Source organism: Alnus glutinosa, chromosome 4 (genome assembly GCF_958979055.1).
Source record: "Alnus glutinosa chromosome 4, dhAlnGlut1.1, whole genome shotgun sequence".
NCBI lineage: Eukaryota > Viridiplantae > Streptophyta > Magnoliopsida > Fagales > Betulaceae > Alnus > Alnus glutinosa.
The window spans coordinates 33,460,703-33,473,772 of NC_084889.1; the positions used below are offsets into that span (position 1 = coordinate 33,460,703).

The following is a 13,070-nucleotide window of genomic DNA, read 5'->3' on the forward strand; positions in this document are numbered from 1 at the left end:
GTGGTGAACTTAATTCGTCCCAGTTTTGCTTTGGCCTCTGATCCAGAAGTTACTCCATAGTTGGCTAGTGAACTTGTTGATGCAAAGCTTGAAGCAGCCACAGTTGCCATTGCTGATCTCTCGTTCGATCTGCTAATAGAATGACGACAGATAGATGATGCAGCCACAGGCCGGCTAGCAATCAAAGCAGAGAATGAAGTACTGAGAGATGCTTACATGGACTTATCAGACTCCTATAAAACTGCACCGGACTGGCACAAATTAAGAATGTTCTGAATTAAGATGCCATTTGTAGTGCTTTAAGTCCACAGAGCTCTTGCATTGTGTCACTGTCACAACCCCAGCCACCTCAGGATTTGTTTGAGGCTTAGAAATCGCAACAGATGAGAGTGATGGGACCCAACTCGTACAGAACACAGCTTAATTTCGTCGCACTTGACCCCTATTCTTTACTTTTTATCTTTGTCATTTACGATACGAAACAAGCAAATGCGCGGCAGAGATGCCTCAGCAACTACACATGAAGCAAGTGGATCGAGCTAATTAAAGCCCACAGAAAAGTTTTCTAAGTTTTTTTTTTTTTTTTTTTTTTTCAATTTCACTCGTCCATTAGAATTTTCCATTAAATCCTCCATTAGTATTTTCTATTAAATCATAATTGGGGAATGCCAAAATTTTAAAAATACCCTTAATCTATTTTAAGAAAAGAAGAAAAAAAAAAATTACAAAGATTAAAGTGTTGGTCTAATTTAACGGATTTACAAAAGATTTAAGTGTTAGTCAGGATTTAATAAAATTTATAAAAATACCTACACCTAAATCTTTGAAAAAAAATTATATTTTATATATATAAAGTATTTTGAAATTTTGACAGAATTTAACAAAAAGTTCTTAACGAATTGATAAAATTAAAAAAACTTAAAAGATAAATATACGAAAAATCCTTAAAAAAATTACAAAATTAATTCATGTGATGTAAATTATTTAATTTTGCTATTATGATTGATGCAAGGTCAGTGGCATGCACTGATTTCTTACAAAACGGACCCACCAAACACAAATTAACTTGAATAAAACAACAAGTCAAGGGTGTACCCACGACTTTGACTAAACACAAACTTCAATAAAACTACGAGTCCCAGCTGGTCAAAGTCCCTGTTTTTTAATCCCATAATAAAGAAATTGGTAAGAAGTTGCGCTCATTTTTCTTTTGATTATATTATGATGCAACGCGGCATCCACTTATTGTATTTATTTTATTGATTAAGGACCGCTTCTGCCATTCTCTCTCAATTTTATATACTAACTACTAGTCTTCCAACTTCGTCCATGGCCATGGCCTCCCACCCAACTTCTTCTTCCTCTTCCTCTTCCTCTTCTCGATGGGATGTATTCTTGAGTTTTAGAGGTAAAGATACTCGCACAAATTTTACCGCTCATCTATACGAAGCTTTGCGTCGGAATGGAATCAACACTTTCATGGACACCAAGCTTAGAAGTGGAGACGAAATTTCACCAACACTTCTCAAAGCCATTGAAGAGTCTGAGATTTCAATAATTGTCCTCTCTAAGAACTACGCATCATCCCAATGGTGCTTGGATGAGCTAATAAAGATCCTCGATTGTAGAAAAACAAGGAGGCAACATATTCTACCGTTGTTCTATGACATAATTCCTTCAGAAGTACGTAATCAAAACAATACTGTTGGAAAAGCATTTGCTCAACTTGAAAAACGGTGCAAAGATGATGATAAGAAGGTGAAGATGTGGAAGTCAGCCCTAACACAAGTAGCTAATTTGTCAGGAATGACTTTGGAGAACAGGTATTTCTAATCACTCTTTTAGACTTTTTTTCTTCTAATAAGGGGAGGACTTTTAGTCAATATATATGAGGATTGGGCTTTCCAGAGGGGAAGATTATCCCTTACATCATAATTAATAGCCTACCATTGTCATTGCTTATGGAGAAAAAATAAAAAAGAAAAAAATCATTGTTACTAGATCATATTCCTATTCTTTTTGTTATATATGAACGTAACTCATTAGATGTTTTGTATTGGTAGGAATGAACCTGAATTTATTCACGAAATCATTGAATGGGTGAATTCTATATTAGTGAAAAAGACATACTTAGAAGTTGCCCAGTATCCGGTTGGAATAGAGTCCCGTGCACAAGATGTGAAATCGCTTTTAACTATAGAGAAGAATGACAGTACGTGCATGGTAGGGATCTTCGGAATTGGTGGAATTGGTAAGACAACTATCGCCAAATCTATTTACAACTCAATGGCTTCTCAATTTGAAGGTAGTTGTTTTCTCGAAAACATTAGAGAAACTTCTGGCCAAATGGGCGGTCTGATCAATTTGCAAAATAAACTTCTTTCTGAGATCCTAGAAGGTTCAAGCCCAATGGTTGACAAAGTTGATCAAGGGATTACTTTGATAAAGGAGAGGCTTCGCCTAATAAGGATACTTCTAGTTCTTGATGATGTGGATCATCAAGACCAAATAGAGAAATTAGCTGGAAAAGGTGATTGGTTTGGCTTAGGAAGTAGAGTCATCCTAACAACAAGAGATAAACATTTACTTAGTGCACATGAAGTTGATTCAGCATACCAGGTGAATGAGTTGGATCATAATGAAGCTCTTCAGCTTTTCAGTTGGAATGCCTTCAATAAAGATAGGCCTGATGATAAGTACGTGAAAGTCACAGAAGATATGTTAAGTTATGCCAGAGGATTGCCATTAGCTTTAAGAGTGCTTGGCTCATCTCTAAAAGGTAGAGATATACTTTATTGGGAAAATAAATTGGGCATGTACAAATTAATTCCTCACGATGATATTCAAAAAAAACTTCGCATAAGTTTTGATGGATTGGATGAAAATGCCAAGAATATTTTTCTTGACATTGCATGTTTCTTCAAAGGATGGAATGTAGAAGCTATCACAAAAGTACTAGACAGTACTCGTGGATTTCACTCATATAGTACTGCCATTGAAGAGCTAAAGGATAAGTGTCTCGTAACTCAATCTTGTGGATCATTGGAGATGCATGACTTGCTGCAAGAAATGGGTAGAGAAATTGTTCGACAACAATCACCCGATGAACCTAGCAAGCGTAGTAGATTGTGGTTTCACGAAGATGTTCGGAATGTCCTAGAAGGAAATGCGGTAAAAAATGTGTTAAAAATCTCTTTTTATTTTACATCTATTACTTTTTCGTGAGTTAAGCAACTAGAAAAATATTGAACCCCTTTTTCATTTTTTATTTTTTGCATAAAAAACTAAAATGTTACACCTGGATACATATTTGTTACATAAAAGAATTGAATAATTAAGTAGAATGAATTTAATTTCAATATAATTAGCTGTGTTTTGTGAAACCGTTAATAAAATTGTTTTTAAATAATAGGATATTTAATTTATCACGACTTCTCTAGAGATTTTACAAAATAAAAATATTGCTTCAAATTAGATGTTTTTGGGTCTTCAAGGGTTGAATATTCACGTAAAAATAGTGATTCTCATATTAGATAGAGCTAGAACATGTGAGGTTAATCCCACCTTGAGGAAAAAAAAAATCCAATTAGAAATTTTAGAGATTATAATAATATTTTTTAAAATTTTAAATATAAATTTTGGAAAATAATTTTTTAATAAAATTACTTTTTTCACTTTTTTTTTTTAATGTTTTTGTTTTAACTCTTTCTTGTTTTGAAAACTCTTTTTATTTTTGGTTTTTTAATAATAATTTTCATTATTAACGAACGAATTTCTATATATATGTGGACAATACATACAACCTTTCTCAATTTTTAATTACTTGGTTAATGACTCTTTCAAAAAATCTAAAATCAAAAACTACTTTCGAAACCTTTAGCAAACAAGCCCATTATTTCTTGTTTGGTAAAATTGTTAAAAACTCTTGTATTCTCAAATAGTGAAAAATCTTTTCAAATACTATTTAAGCAGACAAATTTTAAAATATGATCTCCACCGCTAACAAACTTTTGAAAATAAACTACAAAACACTTACCAAAATATAAAACACAAAAACATTTTTGAATTTCTTTCGGGAAAAAGATTGTTTATGTAGAATATATATATATATTTGCAATTGTAGGGGTGTTGATTACATGTATTGACATATATAAAGAGTAAAATTATTTTCAAATAAAAAGTCGAGGTGGTGCTGCCGCCACCTGATGGCGACCCACAGGTGGCCGCCGTGTAGATTTGGTGGTCACCCGAAGGCCTCCAAACAAGACGAATCTTGTGGCCCCATGGTTGCCACCAAATGCATTTGGCAGCCCCGTGGTTCTAGCAGATGCTTCTGTCGATGGTTGCTGCCATCGTAGAGCAACACTCTTTTTTTCAATTTTTGGCGTTTCAAAAATGCATCTCAAAATTTTACCAAATCAATTTTCATTTGTTAACTCTACATGCAACACTTTGTTAAAATGTGGCCCTACCAAATCAATTCTCAATTTTTACCTTTTTCAAAATCCAAAATACTTTTTAAAACTTTACCAAATAGCAGTCTCAGTAATTTTTTACTCATTTTAGAATAACTAAACAAAATAAATTGACAAATAATATTACAAAATAGTTGAATAAATAGATGATTTTAATTAAGAAAAATAAATAAAATCATCATTGGTACGTAACTGCTTTCCATTATTTCAAAGATGTGCTAGGTTTTTATGAGTATCTTGCTTTTTCTTTGAGGAACAAGTAAGGGTAATATGTAAATATATACAAAAGAAACATTAATTTTGAGAATGTGATGATTAGTCACTTTAGGACCTTTTAATAATAAAAACAAATTACTCATTTTGAAAATCTAACAAAAAAAAAAAAAAACAAGCAATATACGAAGACAGACAGTATAAGCTTATTTCTTTTTACAAAGTATTATATATATAATATTTAAATTTTATCAAGACAAGAATTATAGTTCTAGGAAGTGTTAACATTTGTAGAACTTTATGTTGGGATTTTGCTGATACACTTATACATTGTCTTGTTAGGAAACAAACAAAGTTGAGGCCATATTGATACATTTGCCTAAACCAGACTTGATACACTTAAGTCCCAAAGCCTTCAAGAATATGACAAGGCTCAAAATGTTTATTAACCGTAATGCACACTTTTCTAAAGAGCCTAATTTTCTCTCTAATGAGTTAAGATTGCTTGATTGGCCTAATTATCCTAGAGAATCTTTGCCATCCAATTTTTGTGGAAAAAACCTTGTCGTTTTAACAATGCCTCGGAGTCAGCTCAAGGAATTGGAGGGAGTTCAGGTACAATTATTGTTTTTTATATTTCGTCCTTTAGAATATGTTGTAAACATCTGTCAAACTAATTTATTTCTTTTTTTTTTTTTCTTGACAGAATTTCCAAAACGTGACAATTATGAATTTCATTGGTTGTGAGTTCCTAAGAAAAATTCCCGATGTTTCAAGGATCCCAAATTTAGAGAAGTTGGATCTTGGTGGTTGCAAAAATTTAGTTGAGGTTCATCATTCTATTGGATTCCATGATAAGCTTGTTAGTTTGAAACTTGAAGGATGCTATAATCTTAGGAGTTTTCCAAGAAGCCTCAAGATGAGATCTCTAAAATTTCTTAACCTTTGGGGTTGCTCGAGGCTTAAGAACTTCCCTGAAATTAAGTGTCAAATGGAATGTTTAAAGGAGATCAACATTGGAAAAACTGGTATAGAGGAGCTACCTTCATCTATTGGGTACCTCGTTGGGGTTAAAGTCTTATGTCTAAATGGTTACACAAACCTTATGACTCTTCCAGATAGCATTCATAAGTTGAAACATTTAGAAACACTATTATTTGGGGACCTAGATTTGATTATACAACCAATTCTTCAAGAGGACGAATATATTAGAATGTCATCGGTGTCAAAATTACTCCCATTTCCACCTTCCTCGAATACAAGCGATTCTAATAATGGTTGTTCCTTGATCGTATTTCCGAAACTTCGAGTGTTGAAACATAAAAATTGTGCCCTCTCAAAATTAAATTTCTTTAGAACCTTTGATTGGTGCACCACATTGGCGGAATTAGATCTATCAATGAGTGATATTGTTACCATTCCTCCATATATCAGACAATTTGTTAGATTGAAGTTCCTTTCTTTGCTGGAATGCAAGCAACTTCGAGAAATTCTAGGAATTCCACCAAATTTAATGTTAATGAGTGCGAAGGGGTGTGTGTCATTGGCAATATTTTTACAAGAAGCTAGAAGATCTCCATTGTTTGATACACCAAAGGCCTTATTCCAAGTTGGAACGATATTTCCAGCGTTGAGTCTTGGAAACCATGTCCTAACAGAATCAGAGTTCTTGATTCAACGCGATTGCCCTTCTAGTTTGACATTTCTTGATCTATCAGGAAGCGCTATTGTTAGCCTTCCTACATGGTTCAGCACATTTGTTGGATTAAATGATCTTTACTTGAAGGATTGCAATCAACTTGAAGAAATTCCAGAACTTCCACCAAAGATAGTTAAGGTATGTGCGGGTGGATGCACGTCATTGGAAAGATTTGAATTTAATAATATAAAGGATTTACCAAACCTTCGACGGATTGACTTCTCCAATTGCCATGGACTGCGTGAAAATATGGGGGATGATCTGCAAATTCGTTTATTGATTGAGGTATCTCTCTTTCACATATATACTTTATATTTGTACGTCTTATGATTGAAAAAGTTTTCATATTTATATATATATCTGTGTAACAGGGACATCCTAAGTTCCATCAATTTGGCTGTGTATTTCCGGGAAATAAGATTCCGGATTGGTTCAGCCATCGTAAAGAGGTTTTAAATACAAATTGGTGTGAAATAGATATCAATGAACCTCTACATTTGGATTCGGAGCAGACAATATTTACTTTCTCTGCTGTTATTGGAACAGAGGATGTACCCATCATCCATGATATTGGTGTGAGTCATTTTGGAATTGTCGTTGAAGTCATCAATGACATTGGTGAACACATCAAAGATATTCGTCAACAATATCCGGATATTTATAGTTTTTTTAGCTCAGATCATGTATGGTTGAAGTACCATGTGTCAAACCATTCTCAACTAAAGACGGAAAATCTTCGAGTTATATTTACATGCGACAGTCCAGTGTTCTTCAAAAGTTGCGGATTCCATCTAAAGAGGAAGCTATAATAGATGATATTCAAATTATTGAAATGCCATGATAATGATGATGGCAACTTGGAATCCAATTGGTACCCACAATAAAAGAGGCATTCTTCTTCCTTTCAAGCTATACCATGTTTGTTGCAGATCTCTTCAACTATGAGTTCAAGTTGGTCTGTATTATGTTAATTCTTCTTCTTGTTCGTGACGAAGTCCCTAGCTTGGGTTATAATCGTGCCAGTGTTTCTCCTATGTAGACTCTTGTTTTGTACGTAATTAATGTGTTGGGTTAATTTATCTTTTTTTCAAAGCCAATTTTGTCACCCCTTGAAATTACTATTGCTTTATTTTTCAGGTTTTTGTTCGTGCTTTTATAGTTTTTTGCTTTTTTATGTGTTTCTTTTTATTTTTGTATTTTTTTTTTTTAATTTAAGCAACAATTACAAAGATAAAAAGAGTTGCTCTGACATAAAAGCTATTATAGCTAGTGTCGCTATGAATAAATGGAGAAATGATTATCCTTTATTATAAAAAAACAGAATTACTAAGCCAAGAAAGACTCTATTTTTTCATTCCTTAATTGAAGGAATATAGGGGAAATGAGAACTTAAGGCCATTACCTATCCATCCATGCAGACCTTACTAGGGGAAGGAAGTGCTATTTCATTTGAATCAAAACTCAATGGCCCAACCAATAACGGGAGTACATGCGGAGGCAGATGCAATCATTTACAATATTTGCAGCCGTAAAATGTGGATATTACTTTTAAATATTCGTATCCGCATTATGCTTTTACTATCCGTATCTGCATAGTTATTACGGTTATTAAATGCAGTTATTATTCGTTATTCGCATATTTGGTAATGTCTTTATTATGACTTATTTTAAACGATTTTGACAATAATTTAAACTGGTTTTTAGTGTTTTGGGCCTGTTTTAATTTTTTTTAAGCCCTAATATTTTGAAAGTATATTAATTTCATATTACTTTTATATTTTTGCTCTTAAGTGTTTGATATCAAATAACCAACCAAACCAACGTAAACATAATTTATATTAAATTCAAAACGACATCATTTTGATATCAAATACTAAAACGACGTTGTTTTCGCGAATATATATACCCAATCAAATTGAAACCCACCAAATTTTTTGATTCTTTGAAATTGTAGGGCCTGATCCTTATGATTGATGCAAGGTCGGTGCATGTACTGATTTCAAACAATGCATTTAAGGCCCTCTCCGGCATAGGAACGTGAAAAGCCATAGTGGTAGTTGTAGCATTTAACTATTTAAGGATCCACACCAAAGCAATTGGTATAGAATTCTTTCCGTTTAAAATGAAATGAAAGCTATTTATTTTATGGTTGAAATTTAAAATTAATATATTTAATAAGATATATAATTTTATATAATTTTAAATTTTAAAAGATATGCTAATATTAGCTTTATCTACACTGTTAGATGTACTAACTTTAAATCTCGACCTTTCACTTAAAATGAATAGAATCTTATTTCAAAGCCAGTAAGCAACCGCACAAACAATATTTAATGGAAATAATTAATGGAAGACTCTTGACTCTTGAGGTTCCCAAAACCAACTAAGAAACAAGGCTTATTAAAAAGGCACATTGATTCGGTAGGTCACAATCACTAAGATCCAACTGTCGAAGCTTTTGAAATGCCATCGAGCAACCATCATCATTAAAATCACTTAAATTTGTCGAAGGCAACAATTGGAGTAATTATGCACCTGATGAAATTGTAGATTCTTAATTTTGTGGATGCAATAGGAAGCATGGAGTGTTTGTTAATACGTTCCACCTTCTTTACATACCTAACAAATTTTGAACCCTCAAAAGAAAGATACTCTAAATATTGCAATTGACAAATGCTATTTGGTAGATTCATGAGGTTTGTGCAAGTGCCTAGATCTAATTTTTGAACCCTATGAGGTACCCATAGGATGAAGGCAGCCATTTTAGCTAGTACAACCATTAAGATTGAGAAGCTCTAAATGTTGCAACTGATGAATACTATCCGGAAGATTCGTAAGGTTTGTGCAACCACCTAGATTTAATTCTTTAGGCCCAACGAGGTTCCCAATGGATGAAGGCAGTTCCTTTATACTAGTTTCTTCAAAGTAGATGTACTCTAAACATTCCAATTCACACTCAATTTTAGGGAAGTTCTTAAGCCTTAAGCAAGCACGTACAAAGGACATGAAATTTGAGAGATCTCAACTTGAGACTCTCATAAAACTCCTAAGATTAAAGCAGCGTGCAAGACTCAAGTCAACGAGCTTATCAAGGAATCCAATAGAACCTTGAACCTCAACTGAACCCACACAATCATCAAGAATCAAGCTCACTATATTTGGGACCCTTGAAAAATCAGGAATTTTTTCAAAGAATTTACAACAAGTGAAATCCATAGTTGACATGTTTTGGAGATTCTGTCAAGAAAAGGAGAAATAAATTAGTTTTAACTTTGAAATAAGTTTACAACAAAGAGAGAAAAAAATAAAAAATACTAATAACATAATGTTTGGATTCTTTCAGATATAAATTAGCTGAGCTCCACCCCAATTGATTGTTTTGCAATTCTACCATTTGAAGTCGTCAGGTCGACCATTATATTCCACCATTTTTGTTTGAAAAAAAAACTTCACTGGGATATTTCTTTCATAGTGGTCCTAAACCGAGTGGAAATGGCCATTCAAATGCCTTAATTAATTGAGAAGGCTGGGTGATTTTTCAAGGCAATGAGATCGGAAAAATCATAGGTGCCAATTCCTATTTTTCGTTATTTCCATGTAACCAAAGGTGGAATAGGGCTTGGATGCCACCAGGTTTTGCTATATAATTAAAATAAATTGAAAATAAGGTACGTATAAGACTATATAAGTCAATCGTAACTCAATCCATTTAATTAAATTGCTCAAATCCCTTAATCCTAATCTTGTAATTTTGTATTGAATTTATCTCGAACTCGTGGATCATATTAAAAATTGCTTGTCATTATGTCGCGTGTCGAAGCATGGGTATTAGATCATATAGCCATATAGGTCAACCCTAATACAATCCATTTAATTAAACGAGTAAGACCCACTTTTAATTTTCGAATCTTGTAAAAAAAGACTGCCCTAATTAAAGACCTAATTTAATTAGGGTCATAATTTGAGCCCCGCACAAAGGCACTACAAATACTCAAATAAATACTAGACCTACGCAGAGCCTGCCCCTAGTAGGGCTTGAAAAACGTGGTGCGTTTCAATTTGATTGGGTAATAGCTCAAACCAAAATAGCACCACTTGTCATGTATTAGAGTAGCTTTTGGCTTGGTTAGAATATTAAATAAATAATTAAATTTATAATTTTTTTTATTTAAACTTTTAAAATGAATAATAATTTAATATTTTATAAAAACAAAGGTTCGATTATGATTGATGCAAGGTCAGTGCATGCACTAATTTCTTACAAAACGGACCAACCAAACACAAACTTGAATAAAACTACAAGTGACTTCTTCAAAGCTTGACCAGCATTATGCCTTTGGACCAAACCTTGCAAAACGGTGGCCACATGGTTTTCTTTGTCTATTCAGTTAGTTTAAAGTCAATACAAATTGCTGTACCCAATAATATTTATTTAGGTTGCAGGGCTCGAAATAGATCGACCTAATAAGCTCATCTCACAAGCAACACTACAAATAAGCCACACAAGCTAACATTCAGTCTAATTTTTGCTGTCTGACTAAATGATCTAATCTGCCGTAGGAATAACAGGCAATTGGTGTATTACTATTAGATTTTAGATTTAATGATAATTTTAATTGTCACATCAGATAGTGTGCACCTTAACAATGTGAATAGTCGAAAAGGGTCTCAAACTCAAACCCCTTTTTCACTGTTTTTTTTTTATTTATTTATTTTTTTTATTTTTTATAAAGTCTACGTACTTCTCTCAAACTACCACCCAATTGACAATGTCCTCCCAAACTTTCAGTTTGGACACAATGTCTTCTCAAACTATCAAAAATTGTTAATGTTCCCCAATGACGAAAATACCTTTAATAAAATTAAAATAATAACAATAATTAAAAAAACTAAAACTAAAAAAAAAATTAAAAAAGCTTTCGATTTTTTTTTTAAAAAAAAATGAAAGTATGTCTTTTTTTTTTTTTTTAAGAAATTAAGAAATTTCGTTTAAAAAAAAATATTATTATTATTGTATTTATAGGAGTATTTTTGTTTTATTGAAAAAATTGTAAAACCATTTTTGTCTTTTTAGTGGCCTTGAGAATAAATTGTCAATGTTTTAGTAGTTTGAAAAGGGACTTATTAAAGTCATTGACCTTAGAAAAATTCCCGTAGGTTGTGTTGCACATATTCACTCAGGGATGGAGTCAAAAATACTTATGGGCAGTGGCTAGAGGTTAAAAAAATTTGTTGATAGAGACCAATACGCTAAATTTTTATTTTTTACCTTATAATTTTTTTTTCTTCTTTTACCTTTTCTTCTTCTTCTTCTTCTTCTTCTTCTTCTTCTTTTTTTTTTTTTTTTTTTTTTTTTTTTTTTAAATATTGAAGTGTGGGCATGTTGTAGATCGACCCCTATATGATCCAAATCCGTCCCTGATTCCACCCCCACCAGAGAAGCCTTGATACGAACGGCACGCCTTGGATTCCAATCCGGACTTGAGAGAGGCTCATGGGACTGGTCTTCATCTGACAGCTCCAGTCTAGGCAAAATCATTTTGCTGGCATTTGTTCTAAAAGCATACCAGCCAACATTTGTTGTGTCTAAGTAATTAATGATTTATTAAAACGATTTTTTTTTTTTTTTTAATAATTTTATGAAGGATATTTTTGTTATTGTAGAGTACATTCACATTGTTTGGTAGCTTAGGGGGTACATTGACACAATTAGTAGTTTGAGAGATACATGTATTGACAATTGGGTAGTAGTTTAAGAGAAATATGTGTATTTTCTCATAATAATAATAAAAATTTGGATTGATTTATTTATTTTTTAAAATTTTAATGTCTATATAGATTTATTTCCCACTGGTATTGTGACAAAGTAGCCTCCAAATATCAAAACCCGCCGCCACACTTCTTTCATCAAAAAGATTTTTGATTTTTTTCAAACCTTTTGCTTGGGAGTAATGCTACTTGCAACTAAAGATCCAAATCAAACCTAAACTCTTGAAATAGACCCTAAACCCTAAACAACTATAGTCTTTAATAGAACAACTATTCTTGTTTTGCCTTCATCGTTAATGATTACATGAACATAAACTTTGCTTAAATCCAAGTCAAAAGATGACAACTCTTTTTGGATATTGAATTTTGGTTAAGACCACAAATACTGGATTTATTAATTTATTACTAGAATTATGGTCCTCTAGATTTATCAAAACAGTTTCATTCTAATCATTATTTTAATTAAATGATTTAGATTTTATTGACTCGACATATAACCTTATTGGTTTTTTTTTCTTTTTCTTTTTTTTTTTTTAAAATTTTTTTATTGATGAAAAAGAAACCAGAGCATATATATACAAGAAGAAAAAGAAACCAAGGCCTTTACAAAAATAGGCCAACAAAAAACTACATCCAAAGGAAGGTCCAATAGTCTGAAGGAAAATTGTCATTAGCAACCCGATAAGCACATATGTTTGTGCTCCAATAAATCTTGAAATTTCTCTTCAAGATCTTTCCCAAGAACACTCCTATACAGAAGCATTCCCATAATGTAAACCATTTGGTAAATTCCAAACCCAAAGCTTCGTTCTAGGCAAAACCTACAAGAGAAAACAGAGGGAAATGATGAAGTTTAACCACTGTACATGTCTATGGGCAAGAGCCAAATCCTTGAAACAATCTACTCAAATAAA

At 32.6% G+C, this 13,070-nt stretch overlaps 2 protein-coding genes across 2 annotated transcripts; both read left to right on the plus strand.

Moving 5' to 3' along the window:
• The first annotated feature begins 1,298 nt into the window (after positions 1–1,298).
• Positions 1,299–3,245, plus strand: LOC133867361 (disease resistance protein RPV1-like). Its single transcript, XM_062304099.1, has 2 exons — positions 1,299–1,823; positions 2,064–3,245. Exons 1-2 carry the CDS (start codon positions 1,330–1,332, stop codon positions 3,223–3,225), a joined length of 1,656 nt encoding a protein of 551 aa, XP_062160083.1. The 5' UTR covers positions 1,299–1,329; the 3' UTR covers positions 3,226–3,245.
• Positions 3,246–4,859: 1,614 nt separating this feature from the next.
• Positions 4,860–7,452, plus strand: LOC133867319 (disease resistance protein RPV1-like). Its single transcript, XM_062304046.1, has 3 exons — positions 4,860–5,303; positions 5,395–6,672; positions 6,759–7,452. Exons 1-3 carry the CDS (start codon positions 5,112–5,114, stop codon positions 7,194–7,196), a joined length of 1,908 nt encoding a protein of 635 aa, XP_062160030.1. The 5' UTR covers positions 4,860–5,111; the 3' UTR covers positions 7,197–7,452.
• The last annotated feature ends 5,618 nt before the right edge of the window (positions 7,453–13,070 follow it).